At 37.6% G+C, this 22,526-nt stretch overlaps 1 protein-coding gene across 1 annotated transcript in view; it reads left to right on the top strand.

The window, feature by feature from the left end:
- The window catches only part of LOC132395496 (cilia- and flagella-associated protein 69-like), a 136,694-nt gene that overhangs the window by 55,751 nt on the left and 58,417 nt on the right, over positions 1-22,526 (top strand). Inside the window, exons 9-15 of the mRNA XM_059972202.1 lie at positions 1,094-1,217; positions 1,771-1,819; positions 5,901-6,022; positions 12,076-12,292; positions 12,743-12,907; positions 14,823-14,938; positions 17,585-17,703. Of these exons, the coding sequence (XP_059828185.1) occupies positions 1,094-1,217; positions 1,771-1,819; positions 5,901-6,022; positions 12,076-12,292; positions 12,743-12,907; positions 14,823-14,938; positions 17,585-17,703 (912 nt within the window). The remainder of the gene's footprint in view (positions 1-1,093; positions 1,218-1,770; positions 1,820-5,900; positions 6,023-12,075; positions 12,293-12,742; positions 12,908-14,822; positions 14,939-17,584; positions 17,704-22,526) is intronic.

Genomic DNA, 22,526 nt, shown 5'->3' on the forward strand with positions numbered 1-22,526 from the left:
CGGCCCACAATGCTGTACTGAGCATGTACTTACTTTAGAAATTACCTAGGGTTACCCATAGCCCTCTATTTTCTAAGCTCCATGTGCTTATCCAGGAGTCTCTTAAAGGACCCTATCCTATCCACCTCCACCACCATCGCCGGCAGCCCATTCCACACACTCACCACTCTCTGCATAAAAAGAACTTACCCCTAATATCTCCTCAGTACCTACTTCAAAAAACTTTTACTGAAAGTAAAAGTGACTTGACTTCACTTGACCAAACACCTTAAAACTGTGCCCTATACTTACTATAGATCACTTTTACAGTATCATAAATATTGAAGAAAATCTTCCAGGAGGCATCAACACTTCTGACATATTTAATTAAGTTTCCCTGTACCATGCTGATATGGACTCCATTGTTGATATGGGCTTAAGCTACCAGTGGCATCTTCCACAAACTGTCTTGTGTTGCACAGGTGATGCATTGTGGAGTCCACTGGGACAGTACATATTTCTGCTGACTATACTGCTTTCAGGCCAGGAAATCTCCTTGTTGAGCATGCACTAGATTGTTTTAAGATATTTTATTTGTTTCTGAATTTATGGAATTGTTTTATGTGACTTTTAATTAAAGAAAATCATGATTTTTAATTATTTTAGTATTTCTAAATATGTTTTTTTGAATATCATAGTTATTCACAGTCATTCATACTCAATGACAACTTTGACAGCTGGTGATTCTGCATGTTAGTCTCACTGGTTATCAATACAAGTTTGCTGACTCCTACATTGCATTGGGTGATAACATTGTGGTTGGAACTTACCACCTACCACAAATCTGGAAAGAACAGTGTAATGTGAGGGCAATTGCTGGCAATGCCAAGGTTAGCAGAATACTTGCTGTCATGGTAGTGTAGACAAAGTGCTGGAAACACTCAGGTCAGGCAGCATCTGTGGAAATAGAAAAAGGGATAACTTTTCAGGTCAGAGGCTTTTTCCCAGCCTGACTTTGAGTGTTTCCAACAGTTTCTGTTGTTAGTTTCAGATTTTCAACACTTGCAGACTTTTTGATCTTCCAACATTAATTTATTTCATTTTTCACATTTAGTGCATTAAAAGAAGCCTTTTTGAACAAAATGATAAATGGATATCGTCATTCTGACCGCCAGCTGCGCAATGACTTGCTAGTAATAGCTACAATTCTAGCAGAGAATTCCTTGATTCCAATGATTGTAAGTTTTATTGGCAAATGCAACTATAGATTCATAACATTTAAGTGTTTTTCTGTGAGGTAGAACAATCAAATATTTTCTTAAAACAGTGTTCAGGAGGATCTCAGTGGATCAAGTAGCATCTATGGAGGCAAAGACAGTTTGTCCCGTCCCGTGTCCCGGGACGGTTTGTCCCGTGCACAGCACGGTTTAGGACACTGATCCAACCAATCCCTGCAATGAATAGACTCTTCCAAGTCCTAATGCAGTAGTTCAGCCCAAACCGTTTGACTCCACAGACATTCATTGACTCACTGGGCTCTTCCAGCAAGTCCTTTTTGGTTTCTATCCTAGCATCTGCAGTTTTTTTGCATCTCAGACATTTCCTTAATATACTTCATGTACATGTTGTAATTTGTTTTTGTGTGCTTTTTCTATGATACAGTAATTGATAAAACAACTTTATTTTGCTATTTGTAATAAACTCTTTTCATAGGGTTGATATAATATTGATAAATGGTTTGACTGAATCTTCTTAACATTACTTTTTTATTCTGCCTTGCTTACATGACAGGAAACTGGCTTTACTAAGCAACTAATCATATTTGCTGTATTCCCTGAAGGTAAGACTTACCTATTAATAAAAATTATCTGAGGATAATGCAATTTCCATTGACTGATGGTTAATCCACAGCTCTTCATAAATTTCAAAAATGTAAATTTAAAAAATAATCATCCCAGATTCCATAAAAGCCTTGTGAAATATTTCAATGATTTAATTTGTTAATTTATTATTTCATAGTGGAAATGTGTTTTATACCTACACCAGCCAATGATTCCTGAACTTCTCAATTCTAGAAACATGCCTAACAATGCTACTTGAAATAGGTGAGGCCATTTAACTAATATATATATATATATAAGAAGCTGTAACATCATTATGACTGCTCAGTGTTTCAAGAAAGTTCCATAGGGAAGCAAGACATGAAGTAGGTTGATGAAAGTAATTAAGTGCTACAAATTGCTACAACCACCTTAACAGGGAGAAATCTAGAAAGCCAGTTGCCGCAAACCTTTTCGGAACTCCAAACAGATATTGGAAATTTTCATGGACCACATGTTAAGCAAAACAGTCTCTGAAAAAAATGTAGATTAATAAGACAAGGCTAATACATAAATCAAATAAAATTCTAGAAGTTCATCAGCTTTAGCTGTATTTTGATAAGCGAGCATTTCAAAGTGAACCATTTTGGTGAGGAACTTAGAAATGCTTAAAGAATGTGCTGTGTCATAAAAAGTACTACATTGGGAAAGTCTCCAAGTTACTTAGTCTGTTAGACCATAAGATCATAAGACATAGGAGCAGAATTAGGCCATCTGGCCCATTGAGTCTGCTCCGCCATTCAATCATGGCTGATCCTTTTTTTCTCCTCCTTAACCCCAGTTCACGGCTTTCTCCCCATAACCTTTGATGCCATGTCCAATCAAGAACCTATCGATCTCTGCCTTAAGTACACCCAGCAACCTGGTCTCCGCAGCTGCATGTGGCAACAAATTCCACAAATTCATCACCCTTTGGCAAAAGAAATGTCTCTGGATCTCTGTTTTGAACAGGTGCCCCTTTATTCTGAGGCTGTGCCCTCTTGTCCTAGACTCTCCCACCATGGAAAACATCCTTTCTACATCTACTCTGCCTAGGTCTTTCAACATTCAAAAGATTTCATTGAGATCCACCCCCCCCCCCCACATCCATCTGAATTCCAGTGAATACAGACCCGGAGCCATTAAACGTTCCTCGTATGATAACCCTTTCATTTCTGGAATCATCCTTGTGAACCTCCTCTGGACCCTCTCCAATGCCAGCACATCTTTTCTAAGATGAAGGGGCCCAAAACTGTTCACAATACTCAAGGTGAGGCCTCACCAGTGCCTTATAAAGCCTCAGCATCATTTCCTTGCTCTTGTATTCTAGACCTCTTGAAATGAATACCAATATGGCATTTGCCTTCTTCACCACCGACTAGACCTGAAAGTTAACCTTTAGGGTGTTCTGCACAAGGGCTCTTAACTCCCTTTGCACCTCAGATTTTTGGATTTTCTCCCTGTTTAAGAAATAGTCCGCACATTTATTTCTACTACCAAAGTGATGACCATGCATTTTCTAACATTGTATTTCATTTCATTTTTAATCTTTTTTTATTGATTTAAAAAATGTAAAGACAAATACAAATCAGAGAAGTTATATCAAATACATATTCCAATAAAAATACAAACAAATAAAAGGAATGTACACTATCAAAATCATATATAGTATAATATTGAGTTAATATATAAAAGGAACCACAACTCCTCTTAACAATTCAAGAAACAAAAGACTAAAATTTTCTGTTATTAAGAAGAAAAAAAACCCACTAAACTAACCTAAAACAAAAAAAAAGAAGACTGGGCATTCCATTTGAGGATATAATTACAAGAAAAGGGGGGAAAATCCTTCCAGTCAAATCTGAAACATCATAGAGCATTGTATTTCATTTGTCCTTCCTTGCCCATTCTCCTAATCTGTCTAAGTCCTTCTGCAGCCTACCTGTTTCCTCAACACTACCTGGCCTCCACCAATCTTCGTATCATCTGCAAACTTAGCAACAAAGCTATCTATTCCATCATCTAAATCATTTATATACAGCATAAAAAGAAGTGGTCCCTACACCAACCCCTGCAGAACACAACTAGTCACTGGCAGCCAACCAGAAAAGGATCCTTTTCTTCCCACTCACAACCTCCTACCAATCAGCCATGTTAGTAACTTTCCTGTTATATCATGGGCTGTTAATTTGGTAAGCAGCCTCTTGTATGGCACCTTGTCAAAGGCTTTCTGAAAGTCCAAATATACAACATCCTCTGCATTCCTTTTTATCTATCTTAGTGTAATCTCCTCAAAGAATTCAACAGGTTCATCAGGCAAGATTCTCCCTTAAAGAAACCATGCTGACTTTGTCCAATCTTGTCCTGTGTCACCAAATACTCGAAAACCTCATCTTAACAATTGACTCCAACATCTTCCCAACCAGTGAGGGCAGGCTAACTGGTCTATCATTTCCTTCCTGCTGCCTTCCTTTCTTAAAGAGTGAAGTGACATTTGCAATTTTCCAGTCCTCTGGCACCATGCCAGAGTCCAATGATTTTTGAAAGATCATTTCTAATGCCACCACCACCTCTAACGCTACCTCTTTCAGAACCCTAGGGTACAGTTCATCTGGTCTAGGTGACTTATGTATGTACCTTTAGGTCTTTCAGCTTTTTAAGCACCTTCTCTCTTGTAATAGTAACTGCACCCACTTCTCCTCCTTCACACACTACAACATCAGGCATATTGCTAGTGTCTTCCACAGTGAAGACTGATGCAAAATACTCATTTAGTTGATCAGCTATCCCCTATGTCCCCCATTATTATTTCTCCTGCCTCATTTTCTAATAGTCCTATGTCCACTCACATTTTTCTTTTATTTCTAACATACTTGAAAAAACTTTTACTATCCACTTTAATATTATTTGCTAGCATGCTTTCATATTTCATTTTTTCCTCTTCTATTGATTATTTTAGTTGCTCTGTGTAGGTTTTTAAAGATTTCCCAATCCTCTATCTTCCCACTAATGCCCTTTCTTTTGCTTTTACAATAGCTTTGATTTCCCTTGTCAGCCATGGTTGTACTATGTTACCATTTGAGTATTTCTTCAATTTTGGAATACATATGTCCTGCACTTCCCTCAATTTTCCCAGAAATGCATGCCATTGCTGCCCTGCTGACATCGCTGCCAGCAGCTCCTTCCAATTAAATGGTTTATTTTGCTTTCAAGTTACTAAGTATTGAAATATTAAATATAGTCCACTTTCAGCTCTCAGAGACAATTTTAAATTGATTATCCTTTTTTATTTAACCTCTGTTCAGAATGATCTTTCCTTTTCCTAATATATACTGATGTTTTTTTTTGTTTTCCTGCATTTTATAAAAATTCCTAAATAAATTGCTATTGAATTTACCAAAGAAAATAAGTTGTCCTCATTTTTTTTAAACTATTGTTTATTTATGGAACATGGCCATCATTAGCAAGGCCAATATTTGTCGCCCAACAACAATTACCTTGAATACATGTGAATAACTTGAACCACTTGAAAATTATATTTACATATCTGCATTTCTGTTACTTAGAGAGGAAGTTGGAGATCATGGTTTTCTTTGGATCTTGTTGCTTTCTGATTGCAAAACCTTAACGAGTAGCTCTAGTGATCCATGTACATGTATGGAACACATTGCAATTTTATTCCATATTTGGTGGAGACGTTGGAATGGATACTAGTCAAAATGCCCTTTTTGTCTTGAATGGTGCACTTGCTGCATTCTATAGGAGTGGCACATCATTCTCCTGAATTATACCTTCCAGTGGTGGAAGCACCTGATGGAGTGAGAAATGAGTCGCTGCTGACAGAATATTTATTCTTTTACTTGGTCTTGTGACAATTAATCCTTCCTTAGCCAACACCACCAAGGAGAAGTTAAACTCAGCACACACTTGGTTAAGTATGTCTTGCTTTTGGCAATTGGATGTCTACATAACAACTTTTGAACAATAGTTTAGGAGAATTCTGAGGAACAATAAGATGCAAAATAATATGTTTTCTTTAATTTGTATTTCTTCTTCTTATAGTAAACACTAATGATGCTTTGGTTCATGGCCTGAAAATTTCCTCCAACCATGAAGACTTTGAAATGAAAAAATTATTTTTTCAGTTGCTTGTTGCCATGACTCATGATCTTGCTTCCATACAGGTAAAATGTTAATACTTAGAAATCAATTGACCTCGGTTGAACAGTTTTCAAAAGCAGGGTACAAAGTATTGCAATCACTATATGTGTTTAATTTTACCAAGCATGAAGGAACTTACAGAATGGAAGATACAGGTATCTATGAAGTAGTTTGAACTTGGAAGGCATTGCCAAACCATTAATTAATTTCAATTTTAATTTTATTTACCAAGTCCATGAATATAACAATCCATAACTGGAAAACAATTTCCTTTTTCAGATTTGAGATTACAACGAAGGTATTAAGATTTTACCATGTTGGCAAAATTTGACCAGTGATTTCTTTTTTGGTCCATTTCTTCTACATCTTGGAATTTTTATCTTTTCCTCCTAATATCACACTCAAACATACAGTGTAAACCTACATCCAGTTGGACTATGATGTGAACCCTCACACTATTTTGTATGCTATGCCAAGGATGCTTGCCTTTACTGCTGTATCAACCATGTGGCTTTTGACACATTATCCAAGTACAAGGCAGACATTAGAACCTGGATTAAGTTAATTTTCCCCTGATTGTCATGCTGACAAAATAAAACTACTCACAGCATCTTGGTGCTTAACTTGACTGATCACCTAGCTGCCACTTGATGAAATTATGGAACAAGACTTCACAGGAAGTGGAAAATCAAGCTAAGTTATTTGTAACAGCTTTTTAAAAAGAATTATCTGATTAGTCTTCCTTCCCTTGCCTGACTATCTGCCAATCAACCCCTCTTCACCTGATCTACTTACCACTCACCTCGCGATAGACTGGCTCCTATCCGGGGGAGGGGTGGGTGGGTAGTCTCGTACTCTCAGTCTCTTCACGCCACAGAAATCAGCATAAGCACTGGCCTGAGGAGCCTATAAGGCTCAGGACAGACTTTAACTTTTAATTTATCACTTGTTAGCTCTTGCCTTGTCCCTCCTCTCACTCTTTATACTGGCTTACTTACTTATTAGTGCCCATTACACTACTGGTAATTTATGGCAGCATGAAGGTCCTCCATCTCTAGCAGTGTTCAAAGCTTCCTTTATTGTATCAGTAACTTCTTCTCAATTTTCACTATAGTCCATTATACAAGCCCCACGTGGAAACACAGGAATACCATCACACTCAGATGTAGAGGGATTCTTCATTACTGTCTCTGTAACTGTTTTGTTTTCCCTGTCAGGATTGTTAGCCCTGAACAAAACCCGAAATTGGAGGACTGGTGGACCACTCGTATTCTGGCCTCTACTCTTTGACCTGTTTGGCATGGGTGACCCTACCAAAAGCCAAAGCATAAAGCCCTGACTCCAGCTAACATTGCTCTCTGGGTCATTTGAGACATGCAAGCCTCCAAGCCACAACAAGGTTGTGGTCCTCTTGGAGGTTTATACTGGCTAGTTCCCTTATATTTTTGCAATTCAGGATAAGGGTGTGGTCCTCGGAGATTTATACTGGCTAGTTCCCCTAAATTTTTACGGTCTAGGACAAGGGTTTTGACAGGAAACATCAACTGTCTATTTCCCTTCTCAGATACTGAGTTCCTCCAGCAGCTTGATTTTCTGTGGTCTAATTTGTCCCTCTTCACTTATTTTTCCATTTCCCTATTTCTCAAGCTTCTTTCCAAATCAAGTATTTATCAATTTCCATTTAGTAATGGTTATTGAGTGTGCTTTGTCTATTGTTTCAAGCCCTCTAGCCCAAGCATATTTTTACCAACCACTTCCATGCACCTGTAATTTTATATTTGTATGCTTTTCAAAAGCCTTCTCAATTTGCCCTACCACCAAAAGACCTTTGTACCTGCTTTAAAATTGTGGCATTTAGTTTATTTTAACATTCTTTATACCTGTTCAAAAATAAAGAGAGGAAAGCTAGAAGTATAGTTTCATCAATTTAGAATCAGGAATATGGAAATTTTTAGAGTTATTCATGATAAGGAAACTTCTTTTGACATCAAATTGGGTTGATCCTGGAAAAAAAAATTGTATATTAAATGAGAGCCAGCATTTATTTATTGAAGACAAGCCATATTTAACTAGCTTGATTGAAATCTTTGGAACAACAGAGAAGGTTTGTGTAGGGATGATTTTGATATAGTGCATACAGACTTTCAAAAGACATTTGATGAAGGTACACACAGTCTTCATGTTGTGAAAATTAAAGTGCTTGGAATTGAAAGATAGTGGTTTCATGAATACAAAATGTCTTAGTGACAGAACTCAAATAGTAGTCATAGGTAGTAGGTTTTTAGACTGAAGGAAGTGTGCAATGAATCAGAATCGGGGTTTTTATCATTGACATATGTCATGAAATTTGTTGTTTTTGTGGCAGCAGTTATACAAAGGTTAAAATGCCAGTCTTACAGGAGAATGAGGAGGTGATAGACAGGAGCTACAGGGAAGCAGTTGCCCTTGCTTGCAGTAGATAGAAAACAGGGTGACTGTCAGGAGAAGGAGGGGAAATGAACAGCCAATGCAGAGTACACCTATGGCTGATCCCCTCAATAAAAAGTATACAACTTTAGTCAGTATTGAAGGAGACGACCTACCTAGGGAGCCGCAGTGACTGGGTCTGGGGCACTGAGTCTGATGCTGTGGTTCAGAAGACAAGAAAGGTGAAGAGGACGGCAGTGTTGATAGGAGATTCCTTAGTCAGAGGAATAGAGATGAAGTTCTGTGGGTGCGACAGAGACACCTGAATGGTATGCTGTCTCCCTGGTGCCACGATCAGAAATGTCTCAGATCATGTCCATGCCATTTTCAAGAGCGAGGGTGAGCTGCCAGATGCCTAGGTACATCTTGGCACCAATGATGTAGGTAGACACAAGGTAAGGAGGTCCTGAAGAGAGATTTTAGGGAGCCAGGTAGAAAGCTAAGAAATAAGACCTCCCACGTAGTAAACTCTTGATTGCCTGTGCCACATGCCAGTGAAGGTAAGAATAGGATGATTTTGGCAGGTGAATGTGTGGCTGAGGAATTGGTGCAGGGGTCAGGAGTTCAGATTTATGGATCTTTGGGATCCCTCTTGGGGGAAAGTATGATCTGTACAAAAGGGACAGGGTACACCTGAACCCAAAGGGTTCTAATATCCTTGTGGGCAGGTTGGCTAGAGTTATTTGAGTGGATGTAAACTAATTTGGTAGGGAGATGGGAATCGGAGTGAAAGTGTGGAAGATGAGGTTTACTAACAGAGGCAATGTCTAGTGAGGCTCCTAGCAGGGAGAAGCTGATGACAGGGCAGAATTGCAGTGTAAAATACATACAAAATCGAAAAGGGTGAATACAGGACTAAAAGCGTTGTATTTGAATGCACACAGTATGCAGAATCAGTTTAATAAACTTGTAGCACAGTTACAGATGGGTCAGTTTGATGTTGTAGGCATCACCGAATCATGGTTGAAAAGATTATAGCTGGGAGCTTAATAGCCTTAATGTTGAAAGGGTAGGCAGGAAGGCAGAGGGAGTGGTGTGGCTCTGCAAGTTAAAAAATGAAATTAGAACATTAGAAGGAGGCGACATACAATCAGAAGGTGTTGAACAGTTGTGGACAGAGCTAAGGAACTGCAAGGGTGAAAAGACCCTATGGGTGTTATATAAAGACCCCCAAAAAGTACTAATGATGTGGCCTACATTCCTACAGGAGATAGGAAAAGGGTAATGTTACAGTAGTCATGGGCGATTTTAATATGCAGGTAGATTGGTGCGGGATTCCAAGGGGGCCAGGATTTCTAGAATGCCTGTGAGATGGCTTTTTAGAGCAGTTTGTGGTTGAGTCCACTAGGGGATCAGCTATTCCTGATTGGGCGTCGTGCAATGAACCGGAATTCATTAGACAGCTTCAGGTAAAAGAACCCTTAGTGGCAAGTGCTTATAATATGATTGAATTCACCCTGAAATTTGAGAAGGAGAAGCTAAAGACTGATGTATCAGTATTACAGTGGAGTTAAAGGAAATTAGAGGCATGAGAGGGGAGTTGGCTAGAATAAATTGGAAAAGAACACTGGCAGGGATGACAGCAGAGCAGCAATAGCTGGAATTTCTGGAAGCTATTCAGAAAGCATAGGGTATATACATCCCAAAGAGGAAGAAGTATCCTAAAGGAAAGATGGCATATGGCTAACAAGGGAAGTCAAAGCCAACATAAAAGCCAAAGACATATAATAGAGCAAAAATAAGTGGGAAGTTAGGGGACTGGGAAGCTTTTAAATACCAAAAGAAGGTAACTAAAAAAAGTATTTAATAAGATAAAGTTGAAATACTTAAAGTTGGAATTGGCGAGTAAGCTAATAATAGTGAGGATACCAAAAATTTCTTCAGATACATAAAGTGTAAAAGAGACAAGAGTGGATATCAGACCTCTGGAAATCAAAGTTGGAGAGGTAGTAATTGAGGAAAAGAAATGGCGGATGAACTGAATAAATATTTTGTATTAGTCATCACTGTAGAAGACACCAGCAGAATGGTGGAACTTCCAGGTGTCAGGGGTCATGAAGTGTATGAAGTTACCATAACTAGAAAGAAGGTTTATGGGAAACTGAAAGTTATGAAGGTAGGTATGTCACCTGAACCAGATGGTGTACACCCAAGGTTCTGAAAGAGTAGTTAAAGAGATTGTGGAGGCATTAGTAATGATCTTTCAAGAATCACAAGATTCTTGAATGATTCCGGAAGACTGGAAAATTGCAAATGTCATTCCACAATTCAAAATAGAAGAGAGCAGAAGAGAGGAAATTATAGGCCAGTTAGTCCGACTTCACTAGTTAGGAAGATGTTGGAGTCGAGTGTTAAGGATGTGGTCTTGGGGTTACATAAAGGCACATGCTAAAATAGGCCACACTCATCATGGTTTCCTCGAGGGGAAATTTTGCCTGACAAATCTGTTGGAATTCTTTGAAAAAACAACAAGCAGGATGGACAAAAGAGAATCAGTTGATGTTGCATACTTTGATTTTCAGAAGGCCTTTGACAGGCTGCTTAACAAGTTATGAGCTCATAGTATTGCAGGAAAGATTCTAGCATGGATAAAGCTGTGGCTGATTGGCAGGAGGCAATGAATGCAAATAAAAAGAGCCTTTCTCGTTGGTTGCTGGTGACTAGTGGTGTTCCATAGCGGTCTGTGTTGGGACTGATTCCTTTTGCATTATATGTCAGTAATTTTGATGATGGAATGGATGGCTTTGTGGCAAATTTGCAGACAATATGAGGAAAAATGGAGGGGCAGGAAGTTTTGAAGAAATAGAGAGGGTACAGAAGGACTTAGTTTAGGAGAATGGGAAAAGAAATGGCAGATGAAATACAGTGTCAGGAAGTCTTTGGTCATGCACTTTGGTGAAAGAAATGAAAGGGTTGGCTATTTTCTAAATGGAGAGAAAATACAAAAAACTGAAGCGCAAAGAGAATTGGGCATGTTTATGCAGGATGCCCTAAAGGTTAATTTGCAGGCCTCTCTTGGAGTATTGTGAGCAGTTTTGGGCCCCTTATCTTAGAAAGGATGTGCTGAAATTGGAGAGGGTTCAAAGGAGGCTCATGAAAATGATTCCCAGATTAAACAGCTTGTCATGTGAAAAACATTTGATGGCTCTGGGCCTGTATTCACTGGAATTCTGGAGAATGAGGGGTGCCCTCACAGAATAACATTGAATGGTGAAAGGCCTTGATAGAGTGGATATGGAGAGGATGTTTCCTATGGTGGGAGTGTCTAAGACCAGAGGACACCGCCTCAGAATAGAGGGGTGTCCTTTTAGAAAGGAGATGAGGAGGAATTTCTTTAGCCAGAGTGGTGAATCTGTGGAATCTGCTTTTCTTAAGTGATGTGACAGTCATGCTTCGAGTTTTGAGATGCAGGAACAAGGTGAGTGGTAGTGGTAATTGTGTAATGTTGTAAGTATCATTTACATAATAAATTAGCAAATTTTGACCTTAATTTCTTAATGTATTTGCATTTTAGTTTCTAAAATACTATATATAAATTTCTTAGAAGAGTAATTTATAAGGCTAATTTATTTTTTGAAAATTTATTTTGCAATGCATTTCTTGTCTGCAGCTACTTAGTGAAGAGAAAGCACTACTGGCATTATTTTACTATGTTGGGAAAAATGAGCAAACTAGAACTAAAGGATGGTCTGCTGCACAGTTTGAGGAGCTTCAGCTTCATGCTTTGGCTGCTTTGATGTCAGTAGCTCCCCTCATGTTGGAAGATTACATGGAATGTCAAGGAAATACCCGTCTTCTTCTTTTTTTGGACTGGTGTGTAAGCCAAGGTAAATGCTGTTAATTTTAAGATTTTGTAAATGGAAAGAATTAGCATTAAAGCCCAACTTTTGATCATCAGTTTACTTTTATGATAGGTGACCACAAGAACTGAATTACCATTTCCTCAAGAGGGTCTATGTGATAAATACTTATCTGCACAGCAATCGAAAGGAAAGAACAGCTGATGTTAAAAATCTGAGATGAAACAGAATACTATAAATACTTAGCAGATCAGGCAGTGCCTAAGGAGGGAAGAACATCAACCTGAATTGTTCACTGTGTTTTTCTGGTCATGCGCTGGCTATCCTTATAAAACTTTTCCAGCATACTCCATTGCTTTTACTGAAAGATGTTGTAGTTTAGTTCTTCCTCATCATAAAGCTCTATCTCCCATAACGAGCTATTTAGAATGACAGTTCTATGCAGCATTCATCCAAGTTTTAATTGTTTCCTCTCAGATCCATACTTTGGTAAAGGCAATTCTTTCCATGCTACTGGTGGACACGGGAATAAGAAAGCTCAAATGCGCTACTGCCTAAGGGTCCTGCGATCTATGGCATCTCTTGGTGAAGAAATTATAAACAAAAGTTTGTGTGACCAAGGAGTCATTAATCAACTTATAGGTAACATACATTGGCAATCTTTATCATGTAAAATATGAAGTTTAAATGTACAGTTAACAACAGAAAGATTGGAGATATGTCTTGACTATCCTAACAGGTACTCAGCATTCAACCAACATCACTGAACAATTTAATTGTTTATTGACTCACTTAGCATACTGATACCCTGGGTGCTGTGTTTATAAATTGGCACTTCCCTGCAAAATAACTAAGGTTACACATAGTATAAAATATTGAGATATAAAACAAATATAGGTGCACGTTTTCTATCTTTCCTCCATTCTTGACATGAACTAGAGCAAGGATAACAAAATCTAAAGGTTTTGTCAGTCAGGTTTTAGTTTGATGTTATTTGTCAGCTTGACACTGGTGGTTTCACATTCAAAGTCAGTGCTATCTTTACTTGGTATATGACTCAAATATATTATTGTTCCTTCATCATTAGCAATCTAAGTCACAGAATTCCCTGTCCAACAATGTAATGGGAAGTATCAAGGCTAGAAGGACTTCAGTAGTTCAACTCAATAACTCGTCACCATCTTTTCATGGGGAAATTAGTGATAAGAAACAAACGCTAGCTTTCCGAGCAATACCCGCATTTCAGAAGAGGAATAAATGTGGAAACAATTTCTAGAACACATACTTTACAGGAAGGGCTACTAAACTATGATAAAAGAATTTGAATTAACTCTGATGTTTCCATTCCACAGCCATAATTGCCCAAGCCAACTGCTGTGCAAGCTTATCTGGATTTATACATCCAGTAATACACCAGGAAATGCATTTCTCTTGTTTGTTGAATTTAATAAAGGACTTGGGAGAGCAGAGTTCATGTGGACAGTTAATGAAAAATTTAGGCAGAACATGGGGATCTTAAGCTGACATAAAGCAGGCAAGGAAAGCACAAAGTCATGAAAAGTATCAAATAAATAGTATGCCTCATATGCTAACTAACACAGAGAGAGAAGTGAAAGGAAAAAAATGAGGTTGGTCAATAAAGCAATGGGGAAATGAGTTGTGGGTGCACCAGCAGTAAGTTCAACAAAATCACAGATCTGTAATTTCAAGAATAGCTTAATTACTTCTCTGCCTTAAAATATTTACTCTGCTTACACCAATCTTTAAAAGTGAGAATTCCAAAAACGCTCCACCTTCAGACAAACAAATTACCATCCCTTTATTAAATAGTTGATCCTGTATTTAAGCTGTTTTAGATTTTCTCATAAGAGGAATCATTGTCACCCAAGGCATCCTATCAATAGCATTCATAATTTTATTTATCAAGTTAAAATTGGTTTTACTGAGACAAAGGGTCATGGATATTGAGAATGGTTTGGATGAACTGTTCTTGATAGTCCGATAGAAACTAATGTTGTTTGCATTTGTGTTTGTATGGGGTAAAAAGGTTGAAACAAACAAGTATATAACTTGTCTTGTTTTTAAATATCTTGCTGTTATTTAGTGTCTTTTGGCTCATTTTTTTAAAAAAGTGTTTTGCAATGATGAAAGTGAAAGGGACACTGAACTGAAAATGACATTGGGGGAGTAACCAAGAAACATGGTTAAAGTGATGTGCTTTAAAAAGATTTTAGGGAGGTCAGATAATAGGAAATCAGAATGATTTATGAGATTTGAGTGGTGCACAATTACACAATTAAGTTCATTCATTCACCAGCAGGGAGACTTAATTTGAGCATAATTCATCAAGTGTTGAGGTAACCAGCACTGAGTATTGCAAACGGCTTAATTTGCAAAGATTTAGGATGGAATAATGGAATAGAAGTTACTTGGGAAATTGGAAAAGAAAAGCAAAGGATATTTTTGCTGAAATAAAGTCTCAGGATTCTCCCTGAGTACAGGATTTTCAAAGACTCAATATATTTGAATGTTATGACTTATCATAAATTTTTAATAGATATTCTGGAAGGTATGACAGACACTTCAGAGAAAGAAAGTGAAATTAATTTGAATATGCAAACTGACATCCTCATCATCTTGTCCAGTATCTGTGAAAATGATATTCATAGAAAGGTAAGCAAATATTGAATAATATACAGTTAAGCTGGTCAGTATACATCAGAGCATTCAAAATTGTCACCATACATACAGTGTATAAGCATAAGTTTTTTACTTCATTTAAGTAGTATATATCTGCTACCCCAGCATACCTTAAGTCTATCTACTGACATATTATCTGCAGATTTGCATATCTGAGAGGCTGCCCAAGCATTATTGGGAGTGTGAATTAATATACTACATTCCTCCGGAGCCCTCTCCAGGAAATTCTGTTTGCTATGAAATGTGTTAATATTTAACATCTTTCTGTTTGGAGGTTGTGACATAGTACTTTTCAGTGTGTGGCCAGAACAGAGGTTGGAAACTTCTGGGGTAAAGTGAAACTTGCATTGAAGTTATGTCATGAAGGGGTTTCTAAAATGTCTGTTTGTCTTCAGGTTCCTGTACCTCCTCTCTGATAATGGTAATGAGAAGAGGACATGTCCTGGGTGTTGGCAATCCTTAATGATGGATGCTGCCCTTTTGAGTCATCACCTTTTGAAGATCCTCTTGATGGTCACTAGACATTTTTAATTAAATATATCAGTTCCTTTGTGTGAACTTAGACCACAATTGAAGGATTTGTAGGAAGTAGCTTCCTTCCAAAATTTATGAAAACAGAATTTAAATACAAGAGACTACAGATGTTAGCATCTGGAGCAAAACAATAAACTGTTTAAACTTAAGTGGGAAAAGCTTGAGCATGTAGATATTAAGAAAGAGGATGTGCTGGAGCTTTTGGAAACCATCAGGTTGGATAAGTCGCTGGGAGTGGACAAGATGTACTCTAGGCTACTGTGGGAGGTGAATGAGGAGATTGCTGAGCCTCTGGTGATGATCTTTGAATCATCAATAGGGATGGGAGAGGTTCGGCAGGACTGGAGGGTTGCAGATGTTGTTCCTTTATTCAAGAAAGGGAGTAGAGGTAGCCCAGGAAATTATAGACCAGTGATTCTAACCTCAATGGTTGGTAAGTTGATGGAGAAGATCCTGAGTGGCAGGATTTATGAACATTTGGGAGGTACAATATGATTAGTAGTCAGCATGGCTTTGTCAAGGGCAGGACGTGCTTTATAAGCCTGATTGAATTTTTTGGGGATATGACTAAACAAATTGATGAAGGAAGAGCAGTAGATGCAGTGTATACGGATTTCAGCAAAACATTTGATAAGGCTACCCCATGCAAGGCTTATTGAGAAAGTAAGGAGGCATGGGATCCAAGGATTTCAAGCATGTATAAGGGGTTGTCAAATCTTAAAACACATTCAACTTCATACATTAAAATAAAATGGAAGAAGGAAGGAGGGATAATTATATTTGAGGAGGAATGGACAATATGGAGATATCAATGGAAGTGTACCAGTTCACAGAAATGAAGGGAGTTTGGATGAAAATCTTGATAAGATATTTTATTACACCCTCTCAGAAATCCCATTATGATAGTAACCTCCCTGTTTGCTGGAGAAATTGTGGAAATCAAAATGCAAATCATTATCATATTTTTTGGGCTGCCCTGTTATCAAAAACTATTGGAGGGGGATACACAATGCCCTACAAGACATCTTTAAATGTGAAATACCCTTAGAGAGTAAGACCATATATTTTGGATATATACCTCGAGAATGGTTGAAAAGAGATAAATATTTAATGAATATACTGTTGGTGGCTGGTAAAAAGACTCTTACTGGGAAATGGTTATCACAGGAGAGCCCAACTTTAAATACATGGATGGAAATTACAATGGACATTTACAAAATGGAGAAGATAACAGCAACTGTTAATCATAAGCTGGAACAATTTGATTCATACTGGGAAAAATGGTTTAACTACATAATGCCTCATAGGCCTGATTTTATTCTCACAAATCAATGAATCTGTTGTAAAAAAAAAAGATCACTCCCTACTTGTACATAGTTTTTTTCCTTTTACTTGTTTTTTCTTTCCACTCTTTTCTATAAGTGTATACCCCAGTTAAATACTTTGTGGAAATTTGTGATATATATGATTATATGATATATATGTACAATGTCTGAAATACATCTTATGGAAATGTTTGTTTGATGATGAACTTCAATAAAAAAATAAATTACAAAAGAAAAGGAAAGGGCTGTAGGTTCCTGGATGGTGCTGAAGGGACATGGATTGCAGGGGACAGGAAGGGACAAATGGACCAGGAAGTCATAATAAGATTGAGAAGTAGAAAGTGATGGGGTAGAGGAGTGTTGGGGGTGGGGGGAGAAGCAGGAAGAGGGAAATATGTGGTGGAGGGATTCCGCTGGACTGGAAGTAACAAAATATACAGAATGGTGAGGCTGGTGGGGTGAAAGGTCCTGGCTTTACTATAATTACAGTAGAATATTAAAGGAATGGTAAATGAACACTAACCCAGTTTTACATCTGTTTCGCATAATATTTACATTTAAGCGAAAATTGCAGCATAAAATTGGCCTTTCCACAGAAATCCTGACCTGAAAAAGGATCTTAAAACTGACGTGCTGAGCTTTCCTTTCTTCATAATTTCTGCCAGATGTCTGTTTTATTCCTATTGTCACTCAGGAGTGAAAGAATGTGTAGTATTTTAGATTGGTACTTCATGGTATCATTAATTTATTTTATCATTAGGAACTGTTCGGTGCATTTGGAGTAGAAGTTCTCATTAAATTTCTAAAGATTGAACCAATGAAGTTCTACAGTGGCATGGGTCACAACAAACTCATAGTGGCCACAGTTGACTGTATCTGGTAAGATTTATCTTGTGTTAAAGCAGTAAAAACATTTGATTACCAATGCTGCTAGCTGATTCAAAACAATGTATAATTGTATCATAATATATAAAGAAAGAAACTTAATCATGGCTATCCAATTTCATTATGCTGCTTGTTCTAACCTTTGTGGCATTTTTATAATTCTCTGAATTCGTTCCAGGTCACAGAATCAGTTCATTCACAACACAAGAACAGACCCATTGACCCAACTCATTCATGCTGACCAGGGTGCCTACTTAACTTGGATCCATTGCCTGCATTTAGCCCACATATCTCCACACCTACCTATCCATACATGTATCTACAAATCTCTCACCATTTTAATTTCATTCACCTCTACAATTTCTTCTGGTCGCTCGTTCCATATACCCACCACCCTCTGAGATCACTCTTAAACCTTCTCCCTCTCATCTTAAACCTATAGTTTTAGATTCCCCTCCTGGGAAAAAAACTGACGAGTTACCCTATGATTTTAAAAACTTGCATAAAGTTGTTACTACTTGCTACTTCACATCCTTTTCCTCAGGGAATGCAGTCCTAGCCTATCCGGTCTCTGCTTGTAACTCAAGCCCTTCAGTTCCAGCAATATCTTTATAACTTTTTTCTCCTCCCTCTAACTTAATCACATCCTTCCTATAGTGTGTTTTGCAGTCAAATCCAGTTGCCATTCCTCTGCCTCCTTTCCAGTTGATCTCGATCCTGTTGCAACCTTCTTCACTGTCCACCAATTTTCATGAAGGACAGTGCACCCAGCACTGATCACTGCAGCACAACGTTGTTCACAGGCCATTAATTTTTTTTTAAAAAAAACCTCTATTATTGCACTCTGTTTTGTATTCAGCCAGGTAGTTAACCCTGGATCGCATATGATTTAAACTTTCAGATCAACCTCCCTTATAGGACCTCACTGAAGTAAATGTAGACAATAAATACTGCTCTGCCTCTTCATCCTTCCTGGGTACCTTTTCAAATATCAATCAAATTCACATGATATGATGTCCAATGCAAATGACTGTGCTAATTATCGCTAATCAGTCCTTACCTTTCCAAACATAGATTATGTCTCTAAGAATCCCCTCCATAACCTTCCTACTACTGATGTTAGGCTCACTGGTTGTAGTTCCTTGTAGGCCTTCTTAGATAGAGACAAAACAATGACCACCCTTTGATCTAATGAGTGAGAGCAGAATTAAAAGCATAGGCCAAGTGTGAAATACAACTTTTAAAATAGATGCAATTTAAAGTGTGAGTAGAGCAAATTAATTCAAAATTAATGAACATTAAGCACTTCTTAAAATATAATTTTTGTTTTATTTATATTTTATTTTTTCATTTAGAATGCAAATCACACCCTTTGTTGTTGCAATTCCTTTTTTCTACTTTAAGCCATCTTAATCAGTGGTGGACAATGTTGGCCAGCAGTGTCCAGCCTGCTTCAGTCAACAGCAAATCAAAACCAAGGTTATCAATTTAACGCCCAACATAAATGGTTGACCTCAACAATTAGAAATGTATTGCCCAAACCTTAGCCTATCTTACTAAATATCAACACGTGGAATATTTTTCAATCAGATATTAAAATATTCAAATTATTAACAGTGAATTATTAAAATAGATAGTTTAAGTCCTAAGATATTTAAAAATTAATGAGCAATTGGATTGTAGTGTAGAAGTATTTGAAACTTACTTATCCCTCTCCATTGAACTAAAACAAATTGCTGAGCCCAAGTATACATGAGCTGCCACAGATTCAACACTGTAATTTTCATGGAGAAGCTTAGGAAGATGGGCTCCAAAACTGGACTCCATAAGAAATGTAACATAGGGGTGCAGTCAGAATGACCGCAAAAGGACCATTATGTATTTTTGGGATTGTTTTCATTAATGGTCAGGTAATTTTTTTTTTACCAGTGTGCCTTTCCCCACCATTCTCAAGACAGAAGAAGTATTCTGCTTCATTGAGTTACCAATTTATTCTCTTTAATGAAATTTTTTCCTACTTTTTTACTTATCTCCTTATCCTGAATGGATTAGTTCTTCACTAGCATATGGTTCCAAGAATCTGTTATAAAATGTTGGCTGATAACAATATGACTCTGAATCAATCAACATTTTCATAAAAATTGTTTTGTTACACAATTAATAATAGAACCAATATGGTAATTAAAACAACAGTTACTAGTCACATCCCTGGAACAGCAGCGACATAAATATTCAGTAGTCCTTGACACCATTCAGCTACAACTACAATTTGAAGTAAAATCTGCTCAGTCAATCCAGAAAAATAAATAGTTCAAGAGAAAACAAAACAATGCACTCTTATGTATTCTAGTGTCCTAAAGGTCTGGTAACAGCAAATGTGGGCATTTCTAATCATTTGAGATCTTTAACACTTTTTATAACGTTATGGACAAAGAGACTCTCCATCAATGACAAAATCTTTTTTATTCATGATCATGCTACTTCTTGTTAGCTGACAAGTTCTGTAATACAAGAAGTTATTATAGCAAACAAGCTTTCATTAGGCTGCTTAACCCATCAACTATTACCACAGCTGCAGTTTTTAACACTGCTGATTGACTGCATGATATCACTATTCTAAGCTGATAATGAATTGCTTCTGCCTTCCACTTCATGCTACAATGCCTTCCTTCAGGAACAATGCATTTGCCACAGTGGACACTTTGCTAAATTGGACATATCCTGAAAGGAACATTGAACTGAGTCCTTGAATTTTGCTGCCAATTGCAGCACCTTATGTTTCACAGCTGAAATCAGCTAATGATTTAAATATTGTTTGAAACCTGGCATCTCGGATACCCATACTGCTCATTTCACCATAGCTTTAACAAATGGGAAATAAAATAGTTTGTTCCATAATTTTCATTTGTAACTTGGTAAATCTGAGCAATTTTGTTCTTTCAAGAATAAAGTAGGTCTTCAAAATTAATGAAGTACAACACTCTTTTGACATTGGTTACACTGAAAACAGTTTATAGAAGTATATAAATTAATAGACCCCAAAAAATTGACAATTCAGAAAATGATCCGTGAAGGTGAAAAAACAAGTCATAATTTGACTAGAGCAATATTGGTAAGGCCATAAGACATGGGAGCAGTATTAGGCCATTTGGCCCATCGAGTCTGTTCCACCATTCAATCATGGCTGATTCTTTTTTCTTATCCTCAGCACCACTCCCCAGCCTTCTCCCTATGACCTTTGATGCCATATCCAATCAAGAACCTATCAAATTCTGCCTTAAATACACCCAATGACCTAGCCTTCACAGCTGCCCGTGGAAATAAATTCCACAAATTCACCACCCTTTGGCTAAAGAACTTTCTCCATATCTCAGTTTTAAATAGATGCTTCTCTGTCCTGAGGCTGTGCCCTCTTATCCTAAACTCCCCCACCATGGGAAACATCCATTCCATATGTACTCTGTCTAGGCCTTTCAACATTCAAAAGGTTTCAATGGGATCCCCTCTTCAACCTTGTAAATTCCAGCAAGTACAGACCCAGAGCTATCAAACGTTCCTCATTCCCAAAGTCATCATTGTGAACCTCCTCTGAACCCTCTCCAATGCTAGCCCATCTTTTCTTAGATGAGCAGCACAGAAATGTTCACAATACTCCAGGTGAGGCCTCACCAGTGCCTTATAAAACCTCAGCATCACATCCCTGCTCTTGTATTCTAGACCTCTTGAAATGAATACTGTTTCTACTATCAAAGTGCATGACTATGCATTTTCCAACATCATATTTCATTTGCCACTTTCTTGCCCATTCTCCAAATCTAGCTAAGTCCTTCTGCAGCCTATCTGTTTCCTCATCACTACCTGCCCCTCCACCAATCTTTCTTTCATCTGCAAACTTGGCAACAAAACCATTTATACGATCGTCTAAATCTTTGATATACAGCATAAAAAGGAATGGTTCCAACACTGACCCGTGAAGAACAGCACTAGTCATTGCCTCCTACCGATCAGCTAATGCTCTAACCATACCAGTAACATTCCTGTAATCCCATGGGCTCTTAACTTAGTAAGAAGCCTCATGTGTGGCACCCTGCCAATGGCCTTTTAAAAGTCTAAATGTACAATATCCACTGTATCCCCATTATCTAACCTACATATAATCTCTTCAAAGAATTTCAACAGGTTCATCAGGCAAGATTTTCCCTTGAGGAAACCATGCTGACTTTGTCCTATCTTGTCCTGTGTCACCAAGTGCTCTATAACCTCATCCTTAACAATTGACTCCCAACATCTTCCCAACCACTGAGGTCCGGCTAAATGGTCTATAATTTCCTTAACTCTAGGTATTGTTTATCATAATAGAATTAAATACGTACATGATACACCATAAAGTGGATATAAATGTTGAAGAGGAACATTTACTTTTCATACAAGTCTTTACATGACCTTGCGCATCCTGAGATTTTGGAATACTTGTTTATACAAAATTGGGACATTATAACACATGTTGAAATTTGCAGAGACCTCTCTAATCATTGTGCATGACATTTAAATCTCTTCATTGCTCTTGACTCTATATTTTATCAATATTATTAATACAGCTCTGTAATTAACATAAACACGTCAGTGTGACACTGAAAATAGCAATAAAAAATACTGAATTTAGCTATGACTGTCCACATTACTACCTAAATACAAAAGTGGCAAAGGAATCAGCAAAATATGAGAGTAAACTCAGGAGAGCAGAAACCAGAGGGATTTATTAAATGGACAAGATAATGAGCTGTTAGAAAACAAATTCTGTTCATACAAGTCATTGT

This window comes from Hypanus sabinus, chromosome 6 (genome assembly GCF_030144855.1).
Source record: "Hypanus sabinus isolate sHypSab1 chromosome 6, sHypSab1.hap1, whole genome shotgun sequence".
In the NCBI taxonomy this organism is placed as follows: domain Eukaryota; kingdom Metazoa; phylum Chordata; class Chondrichthyes; order Myliobatiformes; family Dasyatidae; genus Hypanus; species Hypanus sabinus.